The following is a 26,487-nucleotide window of genomic DNA, read 5'->3' as shown; positions in this document are numbered from 1 at the left end:
TATTTGCTAAGAGCAAGACAGAGGAAGACAAAGTAAAATTCATTATTCATTTTAGCAGAACCTGTTGCTTTCCACTGGTCAGTCAGCACAGGAAATCAGCATGCTGAGAAAATACCTATGTGTCATGAAAAACCACACTGTTTCAAGTTGCTTTTGAGATACTAAGCAAGTTTCTTTGGTTTCAGAAAAAAATCTGACCCTACTTCCCTTTTCCTTTAGCCAGTGTCCACATCTTAGGCAACAAGAATCACTCTGCTTAAAAAAATAGTTGCATGAGTAGTTCAAACAAAATACAGTGTTAGTTGAGTGAGTCAGCTGAGTGGCAGAATTTAATGCTTGGCTCTGCAGTCTTCTGAGATGTGATAGCAAGTACTAGTGTTGCATCAGTGAAGCTTCCTAACACATTAGTGAGCATATCCTGCTATATTTCTTTTCAGGACTTTTGAAGAATTCAAGGGAGAGTGGGTAGATTTCTGTGCACACTGGAACAAGTAATGTTTCAGTGTTGCTGAATTTGCATTTTTGGTAAGAAAACCCCATTTTTCCAGAAAATTGTAATCTAGCTCTATTGCTGTGTTGCTGTCAGCAGCAGGTGAACACAGGCATCTCAAATTAAAAGAAAAAGCTTACTTTCTAAACTCAGAAATTCTACACCAGCTGTGATGGAGCTAGTAGCAAATTCCTATCTACTCTGAGTCCAGTCACTAGAAGACGCTGGTCTCAGTGTGAGCTAGCCTTGAGTACACGTAAAACAACTCTGCAACGCTTCAGACATCTCAGATGTTGCTGGCACAAGGATCTCCTGGAAGAAGGAGATCAACCTGGCTACCTATGAATTTCAGACAATGTTTTTATATTACATTCGATGATCTCTCCCTGGTGAAGTTTCGACCATGTGAAATTTCATGTGACTTACATGAATCTGCAACAAAGCATTAATGTCTTTACAGAAATTATAAGAATTGACCATTACAGAAATGTATGATTTACTTTAAATTCCCAGCCAAGAAGCAAGCAGTTTCAGTGCACAAATATTTTCCCTTTATTTGTATTTCACATCATATTGTTTTAGTATTTTATATTCTGCCCTTACTGTCATCTCATTGTTTCAGAATAAAAGATATCAGAGAGAAATCTTGCTTTAATCAAGGCACTTGTCTGTTGTTTTTAATTTTAGGTCAGCTGCAAAGGAGATTAAGTGTAGTTGCTTGTATATGTTGGGTCCTGGCCTCAGACATCCATGGGGTTTGTAGGCCCACAGTGCACAAGCCTTCAAACACTTCCTTGCTCAGACGCGGCTTTTTGCACTGCACAGTGGTCTGTACCTGCCTAGCAAAGAGCTCCACATTGTGGATTTGCTGTTGTCATCTGTTGCCTTTTGCAGGGGGTAGCGAAAGAAACTTTAGGGAATTCTATCTGAAAATAAATGACACTAAGAAATAAATGAAGGGCTTAACAAAATGTCTTTAGAAGTTGCAGTGCTGACTCGCTGTGTTTTTAATTAAAATTCGTTTAAATTTTTATTTTTTAAAAAAAGAATTTCAACCCAGGTGCTCATTCCTAGTAAAGCGTAACCCTGAAAATCTCTCTTATTCCTACAGTATCCGAGAAAGGGACAGCAATGGTTCCTATGCCCTGTGTCTGCTGAATGATGGAAAAGTACTGCATTACCGTATTGACAGAGATAAGACAGGAAAGCTGTCCATACCGGATGGAAAAAGATTTGACACCCTCTGGCAGGTCTGTTAAATTTGAATCACTTGGATATCTGTCATCATGTTTCCATATAACTGACTAAGGCAGCTTGTTATATTTCGCGGCACGACAACAGTCTTTAGCTAAACAGCAACATGTTTTGGCAGGTTATTTGTCATATGTTTCCAACTTTATGTGGTTTCTATACATGAAGAAAATATATGTTAATGTAGAAAGCTATGTAAGTGTAAAGAGTTTAATCATTTTTAAATGTGATGTTGCAGCTTGGCCGAGTTCAAAATTGCTGTAATTGTTATGCAGTTAGCTGAACATTCTCTGGAATGGAAGACCATTTGCATTTGCAAGAGATTATATTCAATAATACCTATGCTAGGTATAGTCTTTTTGTAATGTCCTTAATGACAGCAATAAACAGAATTCTAGGAAGCACAGAGGGGATGGTTTATGGTGGTGTATACATACTGCATACTTTAGCTTTGAAATTCTCTACCTTCAAGGCTGGAAAAGCATAGTTTGCTGAGGGTAACCACCAAAATATATCTGAACCCTTGTGAAGATAAAGCAATAAGGGAATGCATAGTTGACTATGCCATAATCAATAATAAAAGTGAATACTGGAGAAATGACTGTGTAAATTGAAAATTCTAAGGGAATTGAAACCCCTGCAGAAATGTCTTATATCCTTTTGCTTAAAATTCTATTAAAACAAGTAAAGTGAGTCACAAATCTAAAATATGAGTCTTTACTTGCATATATTAATTTTTAGCCTTTCCTGGAAAATGCCCATCATATTTCTTTCCTGAAGTGACTGGAAATTTAAAAGCAGCTATGCTATCTTACAAGTTTTTTTAATATGTCTGCAAGTCTTTTACTCACAGACCCCCTTCTTTCTACCCAAATGCACCAAAGCCAAAGTAGCATTGATGAACCTGTAATAGAATGGCATGGTGAGGACACCCCAGGAACACAAATGGTCACTACTATTGGTGATACAAGTTTATTAACTGCTTACAGCCCATTGCGACTTTAAGGTCCAAATAAAACATTATGTGTTAGGACAATTCCTGCACTGTAGTTACACCCATCTTGAGGGGAAAAAAAAAAGGGGGAGGGGGGGTAACTCAGAGGTATAAAAATAAGTGATTTGCTCAGTTACAGGGCTCGTTAGTAACAGAACCTCATGGGAATGCTGCAACCTACAAGTCCAGTTCCTGAATCAGGTTCCAGATTCATCCACGAGGTTACTTCAGAAACATGCACCCTTGTGTAAACAGAAGTAAAGATGAAGTAAGAAAATGTGCAGTAAAGATCTGCGTGCCCAGTTCATTTGCTGTAATATATACCAATTATTGTACACATGCACACAATCTTAAAGGACAATATATTTAATTATACCTCCCTTACCTTTTCATATCTTTTTCTCTCCTTCTCTCTTTTTTTTTTTTCCCCTCTCTCCTTTTGGTAGTTAGTTGAGCATTATTCATACAAACCAGATGGATTATTAAGGGTTCTTACCATTCCCTGTCCACAGCTTGGCTCAGAAAATGGTAAGTTATTCCTGTTATTTTGATATATATAAATAGCCATGCTAATGATGATCAAGACTTGTGCATTTTTTCCACTTGCCATTTAGGTGGGTGCAGATTACGATAGGTTAAAATTGGATTAAAAAAATGTAAATGTTAAATTTCCAACTTTTCAAATGAGTTAAGATCTTCCAGTCCATGCAGGATGGAGGCAGACCCTGTAGCTTAAGGGAGGCAACAAACTCCAATTATTGCTGGCTCTAAATTAATGGCAGACCCAAAACGTGCTTCGCTGCTCAAAGTGGTGGCGTGTATTACTTGGCCCAGACACACCACTCCTCCAGCAGTCCTTGCGCCAAGCTGAGGCTGGCTCGTCAGCAGCACTGCTGTGGGCATTCAGGTTGGGTGCAGTGAGAGATGCACCCAATAGGTGAGTTGCTGGTAGATGAGTTACTTCGCATGTCGGGGAGAGCAGGGCAGAACGAGGGTTTAGCTGCACCTGATGCTGAAAATGGGGGTCAGAGAGGCATTCCTTGATAACTTGGGGGAAGCAGGGGAGAGTGTCCTAAGCTCCAGTATGCTCTTTGGCCTTTTTCATCTTTAACAGCATGTTAAATACCGATGAGACCTTATCCTCCCTCCTGCCCTGACTGCCACGGGAAAAAAGGTGCTTCTGTCTGATTCTTGTCTAACTTGTGCTATTCCAGAAGTGGTGTTCTCTCTCTAAGGGCTTCTTCTGTCCTTCTGACTGAATACCAGTACCATGGTGAGAGGATATTCCCATACATTTTCTGCTTCTTTGAATCATTTAGGCACTGCACATACTTTCTGTGGCAGCAAGTACTGGAGTCTGCTGCACATTAGAGATAAAAGCAAAGAAGATGGGACAGGTGAAACACTGTAATGTGATTAAAAAACTAGGAAGTTTGTCCCCTGTGTAAAATTTTGTCTTACGGTTCATTTCTCACCTTGCTCAGTATCCTTCTGCATTTGATTCTTTTACAGATAACATTGTTTTTAACACTCGTCCTCCTCTTCCTGGAATCCCTTCTAAGGTAAGAGTAGGTGATGACATAGCAGTAGCAGTCATTTGAGAAGGATTACAGTCACATACTGCTCTACAAATCCTAATGCTTGGGTATTATTGGAGCAGTGGGTTTGTGTTTCTAGGGGTATAAGCAGTAAGTTGAAAAGAATAAGCGTAACATATTTTAGTATGCTTATTGCTTTCATCAGTGTTTTGCATGAGCTATTAATCATTTAATTTTGTGAACTTCTTTTATACATATAATGTATGTGAAGATTGGTATTTTTCATACACAAAATGCCTCATTGCTGGTCATGTTCTACAGTGGCTGTATCAACACTAGGAGGAGAGACACTACTTTGTTTACATCATCCATTTTGAGAATCTGCTGACTGAAGCAGAACTGCAAATTCAATTTATTTTCGTATTTGGTGCATGCAGTTAACACCAGGCTTTGCACAAGGGTTTGATTCCCTGTGCTGTGAAATTTGGGGGACTTCTTTCATCAACTCCATGACGAATGAGCAAGCCCATCTGTAATTATAATTGCCTAAGTTCTTAGAGTCCATTGATTAGAGGAACCACCTGAGGTGTGATACATGACAGCATCTCATTCAGCTGTAGTTGATCTCATCTGAAATAGGGAGTTTAATTTAGTTGTTTCACCACTCCCTGGAGAGCCTAATCATCTAGGTGAATATCTTGATGCAGTCCCACATTATAGAAAAAAATTCTTGTTCAAATAGGCAATTGTGTTTATTTCAGTACTGTTGAGTCCCTGTGGGTCTGAACAACCATTCTCATAGCACCACCTTCTGAAAATAAGGTGCCTTTTTAAATCATTGGAAGTTACACAACCAAAATTGGTGCCTTTTTTTTTTTTTTAAATGTTGTCCTGAGGTTTGGATCTATGCCATTTACAAGGATGAACGTGAAGTTTAAGCACATGAGACCACATGTATATCATCTGGTATATATGCAGATGGAGCAAGCACATTCAGTGTGTGAATACTACATGAGTTTTAGATTATCCATAGAAAATTTTACAGTTTAAGTGTAGATGAAAGTAAATTCAAAAAATCTTGCTTTATGTATTTAACTTATCAAAGATGTAGTAAAACACACACACACAACCCCTGCCGTATCTGACTAAGCTGACTGATGCTTAGGACCATGCAATGAAAGTAAATGGACCAACTTTTGTTTTCATCAGCACATTGCAGTAATACCACCCTGGTTGTTCATGATGCTTTACAGGTGAAAGACTCGGTCATGCTAACAGGGAATGATTAACCTTGCCTAACATTAATGAACTCAAATGAAGAGCCAGTCATTCAGCAAATCACAAAGGCTTGCTTTTGAGGAATTTTGAAGCAAGCGTAGTTTACATACAACCATGAACATTTTCAGGATTGGTCAGTAGTAGTTACAATTAAGGCTCGTTGTGACAGATAGAAGGAAAAGCACGGAAGATAGGAGGGAGATGTTTGAGTGCATAGTTTGCAAATAATCTCCTAGAATATTCTTTAAAGCTACAGTGTGTTTGACATTCTGAACTTAAAACTGAAATCTGAATTTTGTGTTTTCTTTAGGAATTTTATAAAACAAGCCGGCTAAGTTCCTTTGCAGTAGTATAAACATAAAAATAGAAAGGGGGAAATTTTATATTAATATTACTATTTATGGAGCTCAAAAACTTCAGTTAATATTGCTGGGTTCTCATACATTAATATCTTTGTGCAAAAGCAGTAACTTACTAAAGACCACTCATGTAGCTTTTGTTCTATGCAGAGCCTGAAATACAATTAATTCAGATTGCAAAAACAAAAATGCATCCTTAAAAGAACAAATACAATTGGAGTCTTATGTAGAAGATGTGCTATCTATCTTCACATTATTTACACTATCATAATTAAGGTTTAAGAGTTTCTGACATTTCTGAAGTACTGCATCTTTTTTATTTTACAAAATGGATTGCCAAAATATGTCAATTGCGATTGTGAATGTTTGAATTAGGTCTGAAAATAATTGTGACGAATTGGAGAAATGTCCTAGAAGAAACAGGGTGAAGTTCAGTAGAAACTCGTACTAGATATTGCACTTCTATTAGTCAGTGCAGAACACAGGATGGGGAGCAGTGACAGTTTTTCAGAGGATGTGATGCCTGTAATCAATCAGCACAGGAACAAGGACCAGCAACCATCATACTGGTAGGAGAAAGGGAAACATCAAGAGTGTTTTCAGATTGTTCAACGCTGGTAAGGTCTCAGCTGGAGTTCTTTCACTAGTTTTTGGCACTGCACCAAAGAATGTTGTCCAACTGAAGGTAATTGAGAGCAAGACAACACGAATGATCATGACTTGTGAGAAAAGGTTGATTAGCAAAAGAGAGAGAGGGACAGAACGTGATTAGCAGCTGAAGAAAGGAGAATGACCTGTTCTCATGGACAGTCTAATGTTGATGTTCCCATCCAGATGAATTTTTCAATAATTTTCTGTTTTTATTTATATTAATGTGAGAAGTACACTGGTAAGATTCCAACACCTTAGTGGCGAGCATGCCCAAATCTGAAGTTGCTTTGGATCTAAGAGAGTGTATGACCACTGTAAGGAAGATCTGCTGGATGATATGCAAGGGAGACTGTCCAACTAATTTAACAGCAAACTGTTGGTGTGTAAAGGCTTGGAGTAAAATTTACATCAGGGAACTATTTGCTAATGCTCCAAGAACAAATTTAGGGTAACAAAATTCAACTGTTTCTTGTCCCTTTTTCTGTATTCTGGATATCTTGTTTTTAGTGATACTAATACGCTTCCTCTGCAAAAGGAAGGACTTTCAGCTGAAACTCTGTATTGGAGATAATTTTTCCATGCAGAATATGGAGGCTTACTCCTTATTTCTCGCAGCACATGTTTGGACTAGGACTTTTCTTGCCTTTTACCAGAGGCTCCACAACTACATTTAAGGTGATTTTGATCCCCTTTGACTTTGTAAATGAAATTTTTCTCCCTGCACATCATCCCAATATGTATTTAAACCTGCAGAGGAGCTTTTGATATCAGCCTAAAATCAGTTGTTGATACTACAGTGAAGCTGCCAACTTCTGGCTGCTTCCCAGATTCTCCACTTCACCTTTTTCAGTATTTTATTTGTTTAACCACAGTTTATCAGATAGTAATAATATACCTAAACCTTGTGAGTACAGCCTAACTTTTGACTAGTACCGTTGCTGTTGATTAAGTATTCCTCTTAGCATGCATTTGTATGTCTAATGCAAATATTTGAATTAAGCAGTATTACCATCAAGGCAGTACAGGTGGCTGCTTGCTCAAATGCTGGGATCTACTCTTATCAGAAAAGTAAAATGAATCATGCTCACCAAGTGCAAAAGAGCTTTTAACGTCTTAGAGAATTTATCCATTGCAAAACTATAGCTAAGAAGTGCTTTCAGGTTTCATTTATTCTCAATATGGAAAGAGAATTTTGTGAGGTAAAAGAAAGTAGCAGATTCAGTATGCTTTTTCAACACGCAGTAACTGAATTTTTATGTATCACAGCTATGAAGACTGTCAAGCATCAAAAAAGTTACTGTTCTTCCAGCAGGAGTAGGCACTGCATGGCTATCCATGCTATTTTGAAACAAAAGATACCTTTTTTATGTGAATTTTTTTTTTTTTTTAAAGAAAGCTAGGAAAAATACCAACCCATTAGAAAAGCTTTCTTTTCAGAAAAAAAAAAGTCCACATTGGTTATTTAAAAGTTCAGTACATCTAACTGTACGTCAGTTCAAAGGCTGTTTAAAGTGGCTGAGAACATGGCTCACATTATTATTTCAACCTCAGCATCAGCCTAAGTGCTTGGTCAAGAAGTACTGCATCACAGTTTTAATTAGGCAGGTATAATCTCTCAGTGACCCCTAGAAATGCTAATTAGTCAAACTTAATTAAATTAATGTATTATTGTAAAACATATTTGAATTTCTTTTAAAATCATTGTTAGACTGATCGTAAGTACACATGTAAAATCTAAAGCCTGTTCATTTTTGTTTGGAGTTGATATCAGTTTGTGTGCTTTTTGCTTCAATAACCACGTTGTTTATTCGAAGGCCAAGGTGTGCATCAAATCTTGCTTGATACATTAGTCATACTTAAAGACACTAAAGTTATCAGCTGATTTACATTGCTAAATATGTTGGGGGGTGGCTAAAGTTCAACAACAGAGGGAGGAGAAACATACTGTGCAACAGATCTGGGGACAGGGCAATGTGTTTCAATTTAAACAATGTGTTAAGGTGTTTAAATATAATCTACAGATTCAAGGTAGTTTAAGAGTAAAATAGTTGAAAGAAAATTTAGTATTAAGATTTTTTCTACTGCATTTGATGCATCATATGTGTACTTGCAGGCACACAAAAGAGAAAGGTTGGGAGTGTTTTGTTCTTGTACACTGTGTCTGTTTTCTAAAATACCTTTAGCTATTTTCCTGACACGTTTACTGTTCCTCTTTGACATTGTGGTTTCTAGAGTTGGGCAGGAGGTGGAATTATCTCAAGACTCAAATCGTACACCTTTCCCAAGGCTGGCAGCAAAAAGGTGCCTTATATAGTCTTTGTAGGTTTTTGCTTGAGTTAAAAGGACTTACACTTGACTAATTTTACTTTTTTCCTCCTCTTTTGGCTTGCTGTTAATAAATGTGTGTCTTGGCTACTAACAATCAGATTGTGAAGATTTTGTAAGTTTTCTGCTTCTTTCCTAATCATCTGCATAATTATGGCCTTGATTTTATAACTAAAGCAATGGTTTTAAAGAAGTTTTAAAAATTAAGGGACTATTTTTAAGTGATTTCTCACATCCCAAAATATTAGTGCAGATCTCAACATGTCTGCAAATAAAATGTGATAAACTGTTTTTCAAAAACCAGTCACTTATAGCAGAACAAAATTATATTTCTAGTCTGAACTATCAGAAAATTGCCTTGCTTACACAACGCCGTTACTGATCACGTTTAGGGAGAAAGTTGTTAACAGCAACCACAAAATATATTCTTACAGAACCCGTGTGCACAAATCTTGTTATGCATTGATGTTAATTAATTGATGTTGATTTGGGCAAATGTAAGATGTCAGAAGGCCAAGCAGAATTGGAAAGGTGGTAAGATGTCAGGGAGTCAAGGGGAAGCCATCCCAGTACTAATGAAAATGCTGCTGCATGGCCAGAAAATTATGCTGTCCAGTAATTGATGTAGTTGTGAAGCATGTAGTTAAGAGCTTTGTTTGCACGCTGAGAATAATATGTGTGTCCCTGTTCCACCCATGAGTATCTCTTTTTGTTTACTTATTTATTTCCAGTTACTCTTCAACAAAAATGAGCAGGCATAAAAAGCCCTACAGGTACACTGCTGTTCAGAGTGAAAAACTATGCTTGACATACACTGTATTTGATAATCCTGGTAAATAACAATTATTCTGTTTTTATAACTTCAGTTGACTTTTATCGTGAAGTACCAATAGCTGTTGTCATCTGTATACCCATACAGGACCCATGTCTCATTTTTAATGTGCAGTCGTGTTGTAAAAATACATGTACAGTATCAGGACATATTCTGAAAAATGAAAAAAATTGCCACACCACGTATTTTGGGTTTTGTTCAGAAAAGTGAATGTGGAGTCTGAATTCTCTAGACATGGCTTTGGTCACTCTGCTGTCTGTTCACCTGGTAAAACCTGTGCTTCTCTCTGATTGCTTTCTGCAGTCAAATACCTATTTCCTGCCTTCTGGGGACCATATACAGAGTACAGACTGAAGTGTATTGGCAGAGAAAGACCAATCATTTAAGAAAATAATTTCAGAAATCCGATTTGATCACCATTTACATGTGATTTGATCACCATAACTGTGAATACTCAAAACAATGGATTTCATCATACTGCTAAATTTTAGACTCTAAACAAAAGTCCTGCTCTGAACATTTCCAAGATTTTACCATCCATTAACCCCAACATGCAGAGTTTGCTTTACACCTCATTAATTAGGCATTTGCTTCACTTATATCAAAAACTTTCAGACAGTAAACCAGAAAATTTATGCTGTTATATTTATTTAGTTTTGAAAATTATGTGGGGGTTTTTTTACAAACTGGTTATTTGTATATAATTTTAGCACCCAAATCAAAATTTTTCAAGCTGTTTTACTCAATAATGTGAAAATGGCAACTTAGACAACAATTTAAATGAGCTCGTGCCACCTAGTGGAGACTAAGATGTCTTAGCCAAAGCTGATGGAGGATTTGGCTAATAAGGTCTTTGTCATGCAGTATCTTGCTCTTCAGTTTGGTTTAGCAAAATAAGACGACTTTATAATCCTACAGATACGTTTGCATTTTTGCAAATCAGATTTGTTAACCTAAAAAGAAATCACACTTGCTGTACTGATTGCCTGCATAAATATATTCTTTACTATTAAATTACAATCTTTACTATAAAAATCAGACTTAGAATAGTTAGAGCGGTTTCATTCATATTTTAAAGCAGAACAAGCGAGTCTTGTTCTCATTGCATCAACAAGATGCTCTGAAACCTGCTTAGGGGTTATCCTACTAAGGTCTTATCCATGTCTAGAAAGTGGTATTCCTTTTACAAGAAAGATATTTTTGAGTCAATGCAAACTCTCCGCTGCCTGCTTTCCTCTCATTGTGGATGTGGCTATATTACTATGGAAGTGCCACAGTGGTATAGCCAGTCCCTAATAAGGCAAAGAATGGCACATTTAGATTAGCTTAACTATGGATAGCTGAGAAGTTTAACCAATGAAAACTAAACCGTAGCAGAAGAAAAAAAGATATGTTGATGTGAAAACAGGACAGGCTCACTACCACTTTCTAGTATGACAGCATAAAATGACAGCCTGCCCCAAAGTTTACAAGTGTACGTACCACAGGTTGACACATAGTATGTGCCATTTTTAACAAGGTCCTCTAGCGGTCTCTTCTGTTTCTTTTTACTGGATGAGCAAATCCGTGGTCATTTTGCGCATTCTCTACTTCTTGTAAGAATGCAAGGACCCTATAGCTTGGTTGTCTTTTTGTCAGAAAAAGATCTGCAGAATTAAACTAGCTGTTTTTAAAATGTAGGGCAGAAAGGACTCTGGATTTAAATGACAGTTAAATAAAAAGGAAATTGTACTGTACTATTACCAAGACTACTGTACATGCAATGATACATACCTCCCGCACCATTTCTAGTCAGCCTTGCTTGACTTCAAGAGAAAAATTCCAACCTTTCTGCTAGAAAACCATTCAAAAGCATGCAGGGTGCTACATGCCATGAATACATAACTGGCAGAACAAAAGAAAAATGTTTGAGGTTTTCTGAATGCTGCACAATATTTCCAAGTTACTAATATGAGCTGAAGAGGTGCCTGTGAAACATCAAATTGCAGTTCAACCAGAAATATTAATGAAAAAGCCATTGTTAAGCTGTTTAATCAAACTGCAACAATGGGCAATATCACTCCACACATACATGTATATTAGTTAACTAAGCTAACACTAATGATATGTAAGACATTATCACTCATCTTAAACTTGAGCAGCTCTTTAGAAAGAGAACCAGCTTTGTTAGATTTGGTATCACTGTGTCATTTCCAGCTCACAGCTGCAGAGTTTTATTCACAAGCACAGGAGTGATGCACTTTTTTTCTCTTTTTTTAATGCAGTTGCTGAACAAGAACATCCAATCCTTTCTGATTCTTTTATTTTGTTCTTGAATTGCAAAGAGCAGAAACGTCTCTATATGTCCCACTTGAGGACTCAGCTGTGTCATGGCCAGAGCTGTATTTTTATCAGCTATTCTGCACTGGTGAATGGATTCTTGAGATGTATGAATTTGGTGTACATGAATTCCGTTTGGCCAGTCCAAAGTATGCCAGTTCATACACTGAGTCCTAGGATCAGGGGTATTTAACTATCTATCTAGTCTGCACATGAGACCTTATGACCTCCAAGTTTTTTTTTTAAATTTATGGGGTTATCCAGTACTGGCTGAGTACTTGTTAAGTGTTTCTGCCCTGTTGTTCAGCAGCAATAAGATGAAAATTACTTATCAGACCTATACAAGATGTTGCAGTGGAATTGGTAATTTCTGTCATTATGATTCAGCATGCAGGGTTACGTTGCCATCAAAAAAGCATCACTTCTTTAAACAGTAAGTTCAAGTCCATTTGAAATCTTGAGCTTATAATTTTCAAAGGCCTTTCCCAAAGTGCTTGTATCTCATTTCTCATAAGCTTGGGTTACAATGAGGAAAAGCACTACACTACATTTACAAAAGTAAAAAGTAAGGAAGATCTGCTGAAGTTGTACCCTTCTGTGGGATGAATTTATATTCCTTGTTATGAAACAGCAGCTACACAAACTCTATCTAGCACTTGTCTGTTTGCAGAAAGAAAGAAAACAGCTGCCATGCTTCACCAGTTAGCTTGGAGCTACAGCTGCCCCCATGTGACTTTACCTAATTGTGACTACAGAAGAGGTTTCACTGTTCCATGTGAGGGGTGTGCTGTGGGACAGTTCAGGGCTCAGGTTCAGATATTCCTGTCACACTTTTTGGTGCACAGTTGAGGAACTCCCCACAATGAACAGAGGACAACTGGTAGTCCTATTACAGCTTCCAAAACGCAAAGAAGTCCCAGAGTAATGCAGTCTCTTCTAGATGTCATTTTCTGAACACTTTGCATTTCTATCAGAAATATTATTTTAAAAGTCAAGTACGCAAAAGTTATCTTTTGAAACTGTGATTCTATCATTCCTAAGTATTTCAGAACTTCCCTTCCAGTATCCTGGAAACTGCCAGTGAAGACTCATCTCAGTCCCTTTCTTCTGGAGTCACCATATTTTTATCCTTTTTTATCTTCTCTACTTTTGGACCCCTTGGCCAAGAAGTGTTAAGCAGAGGCTTCCATAAAATCCATGCAATGTAGCAATTTGCACCTGCTTCCTTTGTACTTGTATCTGTCTAGCAACAGGTGTTGATGTTGGTCCATATTGCTTTGGATCCACTCAGTGAATTGATTCCAACTACCTCTTGGAATGTAAAATTATCTCCCTTTGAAAGTATAAATATAGTTAATACAAGAAGCAAGAATACATCCAGAAGGCTATCCAGTGGAACTCTAATTACTTCTTAGTAATACTGAATGGGTCATAGTAACTAGCAATAGGATAAAACCCCCTAAGTATTCTTGATGTGTTCTGAAGCTATATAGGCTATATGAAATGCACAAACTAAAGTCATTGTGGTCTCAGTAAGTATAATTGCATCTGATCTGGTTTTGCTTTGCAAAAGAAGGTTAATATTTTTAACTGAATATAAGCATTTCCCTGTACTGCCTGGCATAGTGTACAGAAAGACTGTCCTAAGTGTTCACAGTGAAACTGCTAGCCCACCACTTGAGAGGTTTAGGATTGAGTTCCAATCTTAATGGGTTTTTCAGGGGTTAGTGAATGGCCTAATGTGAAATAAGAGTCATACAGGTGTTGGAAATATAGTCTTGCAGACCTGGCAAGGTGTACCAGGCTAGAGAAACAAAACTAGAGCTGAAGATCTTCATTTGCCTCCTTGTTCTTGAGATTGGCAGGCCAGTTTGGTCCCTGACCTATCTCAGAACCATCTCAAGGGTCTTGTGGCTTGCCCTGACAGCAAATGGCCTTTCAACACTGTTCCACAGGACTGAGCAATAAACATTAACCTTACCATTCCTGATGCCACCACGCTCATTCCACTAGGACAGAATCTTGCTGAGAGTAGGAACTCGGAGTTTCCTATAAAATCAATGTAGTGAAACCTGTTCTGCTTCGTTCAACTGGGCAGATCACTTCATTATGATGTAAAGGTCTGTACCACCCAAGTCAGGCATTTTCCCTATAAAATGCAGCTTCTGAGTGATAAAACTTTTGTTGCACCAAATAATTCATTCATGGACATTTCTCAAGCTCTCTTTCTCTTTACTTGAAAACCGTAACTGTTTCAGGCAGGAACTTGTGCCACTGAAAGCTTCAGTTATTAAAAAGAAGAATTATATAGTCAAATATTTGAAAAATAGCCCTAGCCAGTGTTTGCAACTACAGTATACCTTTGTTTCCTATTTGAACTGAGCAATCTTGTGTTCATGTTTGAATTTCTGGTTTTTAAACACTCTCTTAGGAGGGTGAGGTCACTCATGAGTGGAGTAAAATTTCTACATTGAGAAAGAAAAGGGAATAAACTGCAGAAATAAGTTCTGTAATTCCCTGCTCCTGACACTTCACAGACATAAGAGAGCAGATTATAAATTTCTCTCATCTATACTTGATTATGCCAGGCTCATCCTTCAGCTGAGGAGCTCCAGAACACGTGTTTCTGCTGGGGTGGTTTGTGTGCTCCATTGTATTCCTCTGATAAAGAGTAAAGGCAGAGGGATTGTATTTTAACCAGATGTTCAAATACAGTAAGAATTAGGTCATTTGCTCCCTTCTCAGAGCAGACAGACTGGCCTAGTATCTGGTCCCTGACATTTGTCCGTGATGTTACACAAGGCTATTAAAATAATTACTTTTTACCCCAGTTTCTTCCAAGTGGAGTCACTCTATAATATCCACAAGAGAAACAGGGAAGAATTTTTTTATTTTATTTGTGCTAGGAATTTCTCTATGGTGTAGATATGGAGAGAGGTAACTTGGAGGGGGAGGATGGACAGATTAAAGAGAATTCCTTATGACTACTTGTGTTACAAGGCATATTTGAAAAGAGCATGTAAATTTAATATCTGCAGAATAAGATTTGTGCATGACCAAGTCCAATTAATTCTCTCAGATCAAATGCTCTGAAATATTTGCAGTAACATTTTATGCTTTAGCAGTGTCTGTTTCATTTGGCCTGCATCTTTACTCAAGCAATAGCCTTCAGAATTAAATAAACTTTGTTGGATCTTTTTCTTACTTTCTGATTTTCACCTATGTGTCTCTTGCAATCATTATGCCGTAATCCTTGGGGAAAAAAATGTTTTTACTTACCTATTAATTGCTAAATGTAAAAACTCTATTTGTGTGCTACAGTTTCATCCAACTATTGGCCACCCACCTGATGAAGCACCTTTTAATCCTTATGTGCTGCAAAGGAAGAGAGGTCTTACAGGAGCAGAAAAAGGTAGGCAGAGTAATTTATATCACTAATTCAATTTCCTTTTTTATGCCAGAGATCTCTCCTCAACTAATTTTTTTTTCTTGCATGTATTTCGCACCATGTTGTCTATTGGTATAGCCACTATCATTGCTCAAGCCTGGTAGCTGAAACTGCCAGATGTCACCATCTGTAATAAAAGTCATTTAGCAGAAATCCCTTTTTCCATGTTGAAGTGAAAGATTATTACTTCCTTGACTCTAAGAGCTGCATCCTTGCACTTCATAAAAAGAATTATGCCCAGTTGCATCCACAGTGCCAAGTTGGTGCTCAGGCTTTCTGTAAAATGCAAAATGGGTGCCTAAGAGTGAACTACATATCAGGCAGCATTCTGAGTGAAGAATTGTCTGAGGCAACTGATGGGAACTACTAAGGAAAAGGGCCAGCCTTCAGTCCTCCTCCTGCCAAGGAACTGCTGGTTTCACATTATGCAGATGCTCAATCATTAGAGCATGTCACCAGGTGGAGGTCACTCTCTTTTGGGGTGTTCTAAAGCGTCTGTGGCTGGACTGCATGTTCTTTACAATGCCCTCAAAAGTCAAACACACTGATGATCCTGAAAATAGAAAGGGTGAATATAGCAGCTGTGGCAGCAAAAATGTCTCACATAATGTCTAATTTTTTCATTGGTTGAACTGCAGGTGATCAGAGAGAGGCCTTACCCATGGATACTGAGGTTTATGAAAGTCCATATGCTGATCCAGATGAAATGAAACCAAAAAATGTCACTCTTGACAGAAATTTGTTAACATTGGAGGAAGGAGAACTTGGCTCTGGCAACTTTGGTACTGTAAAGAAAGGATTCTATAAGATGAAAAAGTAAGTGGTTCCTTCTATTTTCATGGAGTCTAATATGTAAAAACTCTAGTCTTTATTTTTCAGAGCAGCAGTAATCTGTGCATGTCAGTTGAGGTAACAGACTGTACATAAGTAATTTGGACTAACATTCACTAGTTTCTCTCTTTGTACATACACTCGTACACTCATTTTCTATACTCTCATTTTCTTTTCCTCTGTTTGCAGACACCTCTTTGCCTGCAGCATAGTCACCTCCCAGCCATTTTTTTTGTCTGTAAGGTGGGGAATATTATGACTATTTTCTCTCCTCTCAGGGATAATAGAGTACAAAGTCTGCTGTCTTCCTCCATAGTTTGTATGGGCAGTCATGCTACTCAGTATTTCCCATCTGCACAGCCTGTCTTTGAGAAATTGTGTAAAGTCTCATGGAAAGCTTACCTGTAGCGAAGAGATTTTCACCTAAAATAAGTATGCTAAATACCTGTTTCATGAAACTGGCATGTTGATTTTCAAGAAGACAGAACATGTTGTGACCTCTTTTATCATGTAAATGCACTAGGAACAGACCCTGTTTATACTGGGAGAAGTGGGAGCACCTGACTGTGCATGCCTTTTCATAGTAAAACATTATCAGTACATTGTTTAAGTGCATGGGCTGATTATGTATACACTTTTACCACTTGAAGCTGGAGGAAATTCTTTAACCAAGGTTTTCAGAGCCAGGAAGGATTTTTCTTTTTCCAGTACAATCTGAGGGGATTTGAAGGGCTCTGGCCCCAGCTTTTGTATTTGCTAATCTTATTTCACACTTGAGCTCTGTTGATCTCATCAGTCACTCTTTCACTTAGTTGCATGAGCTGAAGGTTGCAGGAGTAGGCTTAGTTTCTCAGTATTTCAGAACACTGCCTTGGGGCCTTGCGATGCTGCATGTTCTGGTCTCACCCCTAAAACACCTCAGTGCTTAGAAAGACCTTTATAGCTTTTCTTGCCAGGAAAGCTTTGTGTCATTCTTGCCAGAATGGTCAAGAAAATTTTGTCCAGTACATTTTTTTTCAGCCTTGTTAAGGTGTCTTTATGATTATTTATAATTTTCTCAGGTTCTTTCCATTCTCTCTCCTTTGCTTAGCTGTCTTCTGAGCATTTTACAGAGAGATGTTCCTGTTACAGTCAGGAGGGGAGGATGGACAGATTAAAGAGAATTCCTTTCCCTCTGAATGTCAATTCTGTCTTTTGTCACAGTTGGTACTGCATGCATAGAAACATCGGATAAAGGTTGTGTGCATTTGCACACAGATTTTTCAGCACCTAATCCCGGAACTGGATTCTTTTTTGTAGGGGTGCCAAGCCAGTGGCTGTAAAAATTCTTAAGAATGAGAGTAATGATCCAGCCATAAAGGATGAATTACTGAGAGAAGCAAATGTAATGCAGCAACTGGATAACCCATATATTGTCCGAATGATAGGCATATGTGAAGCCGAGGCCTGGATGTTAGTAATGGAAATGGCTGAACTTGGGCCATTGAACAAATTTTTGCAAAAAAATAGGTAAGTAAACTCTGATTCTATTTCATGGGATTTATCCAAAGCAGAAAAAAGATACAGGTCCTACTGTTTTTTCTTTAAGGGCAACTTCAAATTGACATGTTGTTAATGTAAAAATTAATTATTGCAGTTACTCTTCATTGGGACATGATTATCTTGTACATGTCTCCTAACTGTCTAATATTTCTGGTAAAATAGTGCATTTTGAATAAATGAAAGAATTTTCACATGTCCTTCAATTGCTTATTGATACGATCACACATCGTCTTGCTCAGGACATTCTTATGCTGCCTGTTCTAATTAAAGCTTAGCTAAACGTAAGTCGATCAGGTTCCTAGTATGATGTGGGGAAGTACATAGTAAAGATTTATATTTGAACTCCATGAAAAGTCATGAAAATGAACTCCTGACCTCTTAAAAATTCAATTATGATTTTCAGACATGTCACAGAGAAGAATATAACAGAGCTGGTACATCAGGTTTCCATGGGGATGAAATACCTGGAGGAGAATAACTTTGTTCATAGGGATCTCGCTGCAAGGAACGTGCTATTAGTCACCCAACATTATGCCAAAATTAGTGACTTTGGACTTTCTAAAGCTCTTAGTGCTGATGAAAATTATTATAAGGTAAGGGTTGCACAAGACATGAAAGCTATGTAGTAGTATAGTTTAATAAGGTTATTTTAAATTGAAATGAATTTGTTTTTAAAAGTTGAAAATAAGAAATAATATATATCATCTATTATTTTATAGCCTGATAGTAGGTCACTGGTTTTCAAAATGCGTGATCAACATTAAGAGATGTGTAGAGAGGAAAAAACTAGTCCCTTCTTTTATTTGCTTACTTCTTTCATTTACTTTTGGAAACCTTGTCATTAGAAGGTTGAGATTTATTGTGGAAATAAGATACCTCCTTATATAAAAGGGGGAGAATGTCTTTGTTGCAGATATGAACTTTTGGGCACTTAAGGTTTTCACCTTAAGCTAGCACACTGTATTATTGACTAACAGAACTGAATTTGGGGAAGTTTTTGAAAGAATACCATTGGTAAATAATCACTTGATCTAAGCAGAGTTTGTTTAGCTTGGTTTTAAATTCATTGGATCTCTCTACAGCTAAAGGGACTGAAATAACTGCCACATTTAATAAGGTAAAGACATTTATGGGAGACAAAGGCTTTAATCATGTCTGCATCTTTTTTTTCTGATATATTGCTCTTGCAGTTCAAATTATTTCTTCCTTCTGCCTATTCCCTTTCATCAACTGTTTAAAACTAATATGCCAGACCATGAAACGCTGCAGAAGAGGAGCAAACACATACCCTCTTCTGATGACCTTCCTATGGGAATAGTAACTGCTGCCAGAAGAGGCAGTAGCATCTTAAATCACTGCCACTAGCCTAGCCAGAGCTGCCTGTCAGAGGATTTAGAATTGGTACCAAAGGCCCATTCCCTTTACAACTCCACTAAATGCAGGGGGGATTTTTCACTAGATCGAGCACTGTGCTGGGATAGCTTGACACTTGCATTGTTGTAACACAGTGTTATGGCATAACTTAATCAAACTGCTGTTTGCCACAAGGCGGTTGCTGTGCTTTGAAATGGAGCATCAACTTCAAGTAATAATGAGACTCAGTACAGCTGGGTGTGTATCTCTTACCCTCTGTGAAGAGCCTAGATGAAAAATCTTACTTTTAAAGAGCAGCTTTAAATTAAATGCCACTAAAAACATGACTGCAGGTCATTTAGCTAAGTTTTGCTTTACCATAGATTTCATTTCAATGCCTTATTTTCGAAGTGGAAGATTAGGAACAATTTTGTAACTCTTTTTAAGAAGCTGCTACCCATTCTTTCTAATGCTAACTGCATCAGCAATGTTGTGGTACTTAGTAAAAATGTACACATTTCTAAGTTAACTTGGATTATATGAATTCTGATGTTGTTTACTACTTACCACTGTCTCTAGCCTACTTTTTCTCCTTCCTGTCATGACTTATTTTAGGCACAAAGTCATGGAAAATGGCCAGTCAAGTGGTATGCTCCAGAATGCATGAATTTCTACAAATTTTCTAGCAAGAGTGATGTCTGGAGCTTTGGAGTTTTAATGTGGGAAGCTTTCTCTTATGGGCAAAAACCATATAAGGTGAGTTCTATCTGGCAATTTTTTTCTGTGAAAATTCACAGCAAATTTGAACCAATGTCTTTTCCTGCCTAAAAAGGATTATTGGAGGCCAAAGCAGACCTTAGCGTCCCATCTGTCACAATGAATGAGTCAAAGGATAGCCCAAAAATCAACTCCAGGCCTCTGTTTGTTTTATATTAGCATGTGTGCTGTTATCATTTGCATTTTGGATGACTGTTCTGGTCACCCTGTTCCAGGGAATGAAAGGTGGTGAAGTTGCACAGATGATTGAGAGAGGAGAACGAATGGAACGTCCTGAAGTCTGTCCAACAGAAGTCTATGATCTAATGAAATTGTGTTGGACATACAAGTGAGTGTGATGTGATGCTCTCTCTTTTAATAGGAGGATATTTTAATCTACTTAGTTAATAGCCAAAAAGGGCTAGGGGAAAGGGGATTTCATAATACATCATTTCAGCTGATGTTCGGCTTACAAACGACCTCCAAACTAAGGAGTCAGTTGCACTTTCAAATGAAAATTATTTGAGTTATTGAATGTACTACAAGAAACTGATTTTGCACAGCTGATTTTGCTGGAACAGCTATATTAAAAAATGAGGGTATCATAAAAAACAAGTAATTCCACAAAAAGGTCAGTCTGATGTATTTTGAAAAGTAAGTTTGAAATTAAGCAAATATTTTTCTTTCATTTTGGATTGTATTTTGTTTAATCTTCACTTCCAAGACTTTTTTTTAGTGAAATTCAAAGTCATATTGCCAAATTATTCATTCCATTCCTCAATAATTAATTGTTTTGATCTATTTTTATCTTCTCTCATTTCTGAGTATACTCAGATTGGATCCCACATTGACTTCCTATTAGTGAGAGGCAAAACATCTTTTCAGATCATACTTCATATGTCATAAACATTTTTTCTAATCAATAATGATTCAGAAGTTAGAATTATAAAATATAGAGAAGAAAAAAATCTTAGCTTCTTTTTTAATTAGTATATTGCAAAAAAATTGTTTTATCTTTTTAAATTATTTTGTTGAAGTTACTTTTAGCTGGAGGAAGGTCTCCATAAAGCGTACAAAGTCTACTGTAATATCACTTATTCTTCCAGTTCACCATCTGGAAAATATGTGTGTCCAGCAAAGGTCTCTGGATTCCATTTAAGGAGCTGTGGTACTTCACTTTTAGGTACCTTGCTTCTTTGTTAGTTGTATTACACTTAGTACTCTAGAAAGAATGTGGAGCCATAAAATAATTTTTGCCTTTTGGATTGACTCAGAGAATGCTGTAACAGTTCTAGAGTGAAAGGGAACATTTTTTTCTTATAATTAATAAGCATACCATAAAGCATGCTGCTTTTTATTTGTTTGTACTCAAATATCTTTAATACTGGGGAAAAAAAATTAAAAAGAATGTTCAAGTCAGGCAGTATAACTATCTCAATATGTAATGTATTATTGTAAGGGCTTGTTGTCAGTTTACTTGTGCCGTCCCAAATCAATAGAGTTGCAGATACAGAGGAAAGACAGACAGTACAGCCATGCAGTGCATGCGTATGCTCCTCTCAGTGGTGCTAGGCTACTCTGTATGACTGTAGCACCCATTATAAGAATATTTACAGTGCAACATCTGCCTTTTCTCTAGATTATTACTGAAGTAAATGAAGTTGAAAATGAAATGGAGATGATTTACCATTTCTTTCTTGTCATACCTTCACCAACCACAAAGTAACAGGCATAATAGTAAATCCGCTGAATGGATGCTCTGTAGAGATATTTGCCACTTGGTGTTCATTTTGTAGCATCATTTTGGTAGCCTTGAAATATTGTGAGCAGCTTGAAATGAGCTATCACTGAGCTAAAGTCCCAAGCATTACAAGGCCCACACTTTATAGCTTTCTGCTTCCTACGCAGTGATGCTTGTCGTCTTTCCACAGTGTTGATGACCGGCCAGGATTTGTTGCGGTTGAGCTGAGATTACGTAACTACTATTACGATATTTCCCACTAACAGCATGAAGAACAGCAGCTTCCTTGCCTCCCGCCAGCACCTCTGAGAAGCAGTTCAGTTTCCAAAACCAAGCGACTTTGATTTTTGTACTGCAGCTTTCACCCCGCAAAGCCCAGAGCTAAGCCTTGTGTCTGTAGGGCTGCCTTTTCTTGCCTTCTGCACAATATCCAGCCCCAAAACAAGAGTTTTGAAAGTGGAGAGGCCCCAGAGTGAGCAGCGAGGACGTCAGAGCAGATGCTTATACTTTTGCTGCATTCCATTTCATTTTATTTACAGCTTTATTTGCATTACATTTTGTGGTCATGTAAAACCTATTTAATGTCTTTCAGCCTTCTTCCTCTCTTGTATTTGAATGCAGATTGGAATTTAGATTCTTGTTATTAATATTTTTAGCCCTCAAATTCATTAAGAGCTGTTCCAGCCTTCCCCCTCCCCAAGGAAGAATAGCATAAACATTTCTCACTGTGAAGGAAATTCACTGTGAAAGTGTCAGTGGCTTTAACTGACAGCATGTTTGATTTTACCCCCAGGTCCCTTTAAAACCAAATCATATTCTTCTCAGTAGTAATATAGGCAGAGGGGAACTGGGAGATGTGAATTTATAACATCATCATTTCCTTTAAATGTGAATAACTTCTCTCGTCCCTCATCTCATGTGGAAGCCCAGCTGTCCCTCAGGGAGTTATTTTTTTCACTAATGAAACCTGGGAACTCAGAGGCTTGCTCTCATCTTGGAACAAAACGTATCAGCACCTAAGACAATGGTTCTGGGTTTTAACATAAACTCCATCATGGCATTCCTAAAAAGACAGCCGTACAGTGAGAGGTGACGGAGCAGCACCTTTCTTTCTCTGTGCTGTTTCAACCTTCTCCAGAGATATTTTTCCCATGTATCTCTTTAGCGGGTGTACCAAAGCTGCTTGTGTTGTGTTTTGAGCAGCAATCATTTCTATCTTTTTTCAAACCTTTCTTGAAAAGCATTTGTGAGAATTCACCACACCTTATCGCTTCTAAACCTAAATTCACCCCTAGCTCAAATATTTTAAAACAGACGTATGAACATTGAGTTTACTTTGGTCTGCTTCTAAACGTTAGTATTTGTCCTTTTATTAATCCCTGTAATCATCTCAGGAAATAGTGTTTGTCTTATCACACTTTTGTAATGCATCGTGCATCTTCCTTAATGTGCAAGGTTACCAATGGTAATAACAAATAATGTAATCAACTTCTGATTCTGTTTTTACCCTTATGCATTTTTTGTCCAGTCTCATTTTAAATATTATAGATATCAAAATTTCTATAACTTATTCCTCACAAGCAGCTACTTTACTGGCATTTACTTATATCTCAGGAGTCTACATATATTGCATCTACTAGACGTAGAGATTTTAGAAGAATATGAAGAATAAGATTTAGAGTTAGTATTTATTGCATATGGCTGGTTAGAACATACGTGTTTAATTGTGTGAACAGGCTTATTCTTATAGATGCAGTGATACCTTTTTCTCTAGCAAAGAAACTGTGGGCAATTACGGTGAGAAAGTGTGAAACAATGTTCATAAGAGGTGACTATAAACAAATGTAGGAATTACTGTAATATTTTTTTTCTTTTTACTAAGTTTGTGGTCTATTTTTCAAAAAATACTTGGTGAGTTTTGGTAGTTTAATTTTGTGTGTCCAGTGCAAGACACTTCAAAAAGCGCATGCTACTGAAAGATACTGAGTGTAATAGACCATGTTTCAAATGTGACCAAGCGTGGCTTATATTGAGGATTTATTTTTTGTTTTATTTTTAAGAAACATTTTTCTACAAGAACAGCTTGTGTAGAAGTTAGCCATAGTTATATGTAGGTGTTTTGTTGCTTAATCCTGTTGCAGAGAAATTGTTAGCGCTACATGTGCGATTAGTACATTCATGGGGATATTAATTATAAACAAATTGCACAAATCTCTACTAGCCAGCAAGTGACAATACTCAATTTCCCAGAGAGAGATACATCTCTCTCTCTTTCTATATATATATCTCTCTATCTATCTTTAAAAGTGCTACCTGATACAACAAGACTGCAGGAATATTTCTTCCTCTCTCTTCTGAGTGAATGTCACTTTCTGGTGTTACTTGATTATTTTTAACTTCACTATTATGTAATAAAAGTTTACAATGAGTATATAAAATATTGTGAAATAAATGGCTTAGGTTTTAAAATGGAAATTAAAGACACTGTTTTACAAAATATGTTGTTCTAACAAGAACACTTTAAATGCTTTCTAAAAAATGCTGATGCTGTGCAGACGTGTATATTTACTGAATTACTGTGATGTGTTGTGGAAGATTGAGATTCCCTTATTGACACTGAAAGGTACCTGACACAACAGATAAGCCCACTGAAGCCTGAGCTGCTTTTGGAGCTATTCACGACTAGTGGGAGTATCTCACAAAATACGAATGTTGTTATTACACCTCACCCTTTCCAGGACACTGCTTTTCAATGACACCATGCTGGATCCAGAAGGTTAGAGGTATGAGGAGTCGGCGCAGCTATCCGAGGATTACAAGAATCAGCTGTGCAGGATTTAAGTCACATTATACCATATGGAGCCTCCCTCAAATGTGCAGGCAACTGTTCTAAGTATTCTGAAATAATGACAGAGAGATCTTAGTCTTTCATTTAGCTTTTGGTGCAAGCTGAGGTCCTCAGGAAGGCAAATGCTGGATGGGACCAAGTGTGAGTCTGAATAATAAACGACAAAGGCTGAAAGGTAGACAACTCTTCAAGAAGGTACTTACCTTTGTGGAGGGGTCAGTCAGTGACTGACTGATGCTGTACTGCTGTGATTGTTTTCCTGTGTAGCAAATCTGGCTTAATTATGCTACTTTCCCACCTAGGGGGCTGTACCATCAACTGATGTGAAGGAGCTTCTGTCTTTTGGCTTCCTGGATTTGGTTGCTTTTATCTTTGGATTGACTCGTATCAGAAATGCCATTTGGCAGTGTAGCCCCGAAAGTAATTGTCACAGCATAGTTAAGGGGTAGCAAACTGCAGCATGGAGGAAGGGAGGCTGGTGGCAGTAACTCAGAGAAGAAGGAGCAGGTGTGAACATATTAAACAGGTTTTTTGGTGAAGTAAAACACACTGTAATTACAGCTTTGGTTGGGGCTTAAATCTACAAAATCAAGATTTTTTTGGGAGCGTGGGAGGCCATACATCCATAAAGACCCACCCAAACTTCTTTAAAACCCCAGCACAATCTCCACCTGCTTCAAACACTACGCCAAAAGGGCACTTCTAACCAGACCATGAAGAATACCCGTAGTTTTCACACCTGGAATTGTCACAGTCGGAATGGCAGGTTTGATAAAGGGTGCACCTGAGAGGGGCCGGTGCAGCGGGGTTGAGGGCTGCGGCAGCGGCATGGCCTGTCCCTCGCTGTCGGACTGGTGCACTTGTCCCAGCGTTGCTGGCACTCTGCCTTTCGTCCCGCGCCAGCGCGGTGCAGAGGGACTCGTGCATCCGTCTGCTACTTGCTGTGAAGGAGATTTCCATGTGAGGACAGATCGTCAATGATTTATGTCGTGAATGGTGAGTTGTGGATGATTAACGAAGACTTCCGAGACATGTCCCACACATGCATAGAAGGGAGTGAGGATTGGCATCTGGGTTGAATAGTACGGAAGGACATTAGGCCAGCAATTGTAATTACCAGCCCTAAGTTTAGCAAGGACAGAAAGCCTGTAAGTCATGAAGAAAAAGAAGAAGAAAAAAGGAGAAACAAAAATGCACCATCTGATTCTTGACAGTGAAGAGAAACAGCAGCGAATAAAAGCAATATTGGACTTAAAGTGATCCCAGACATGGATGGAAAAGAGCCGCTTCAGGAATCAGTGTCACCATTCCCCAGCAGTGTGCCCCAGTGCTACGCCATGGTGCAACGTGGGGCCCTGGCACCAGCTCTCCGTGCCGAGGCGGCTTGCAGGTCTGGTGGTAGCAGGGAGTGGTTGTAGGGCTGATGGGCAAGACTCAACAGCCGAAGGCCTCCTGCTGTAACTACCGGCAGCTGGGGGCTGAGACACAAGCGCCTTTACTGGGGCAGCCAGGCAACCTGTGAAGGTTTGCAGCTGGAAAAGGAGGGGAGTGATGAGGGTGGAGCATGCAGCAACACTATCAGAAATAGTGTGGCCAACAGGACTGGGGAAGTGATCATCCCCCTGTGCTCGGCACTGGTGAGGCTGCACTTCTAATACAGTGCTCAGTTTTGGGCCCTTCACTGCACAGAACACCTTGAGGTGCTGGAGCGTGTCCAGAGAAGAGCAATGAAGCTGGTGAAGTGTCTAGAGAACAAGTCTCATGAGGAGCAGCTGAGGGAACCGTGTAGATGTGGCTCTTAGGGACATGGTTTAGTGGTGGACTTGGTACTGTTAGGATAATTAATGGTGGTACTCGATGATCTTAAGCGTCTTTTCCAACCTAAATGATTCTAGGATCCTACGACTATCAGAAAGACAAAGTGTGTAGGG

At 38.2% G+C, this 26,487-nt stretch overlaps 1 protein-coding gene across 2 annotated transcripts in view; it reads left to right on the top strand.

Annotated features, from left to right (window-relative positions):
- SYK (spleen tyrosine kinase) overlaps positions 1-21,971 on the top strand; it is a 32,380-nt gene extending 10,409 nt beyond the window's left edge. Inside the window, exons 3-13 of one of the 2 annotated variants that reach the window (XM_010293596.1) lie at positions 1,602-1,740; positions 3,182-3,263; positions 4,248-4,297; positions 8,794-8,862; positions 15,359-15,449; positions 16,124-16,301; positions 17,616-17,825; positions 18,262-18,451; positions 19,827-19,967; positions 20,204-20,316; positions 21,899-21,971. In XM_010293596.1, coding sequence (XP_010291898.1) covers positions 1,602-1,740; positions 3,182-3,263; positions 4,248-4,297; positions 8,794-8,862; positions 15,359-15,449; positions 16,124-16,301; positions 17,616-17,825; positions 18,262-18,451; positions 19,827-19,967; positions 20,204-20,316; positions 21,899-21,971 — 1,336 coding nt within the window. The remainder of the gene's footprint in view (positions 1-1,601; positions 1,741-3,181; positions 3,264-4,247; positions 4,298-8,793; positions 8,863-15,358; positions 15,450-16,123; positions 16,302-17,615; positions 17,826-18,261; positions 18,452-19,826; positions 19,968-20,203; positions 20,317-21,898) is intronic. The other variant, XM_010293597.1, reaches the window with a different exon arrangement.
- Positions 21,972-26,487: the final 4,516 nt, after the last annotated feature.

This window comes from Phaethon lepturus, unplaced genomic scaffold (genome assembly GCF_000687285.1).
Source record: "Phaethon lepturus isolate BGI_N335 unplaced genomic scaffold, ASM68728v1 scaffold23768, whole genome shotgun sequence".
Lineage (NCBI taxonomy): Eukaryota > Metazoa > Chordata > Aves > Phaethontiformes > Phaethontidae > Phaethon > Phaethon lepturus.
The sequence above is the reverse complement of the archived record's forward strand: the minus strand, read 5'-3'. Positions and strand labels throughout refer to the sequence as shown.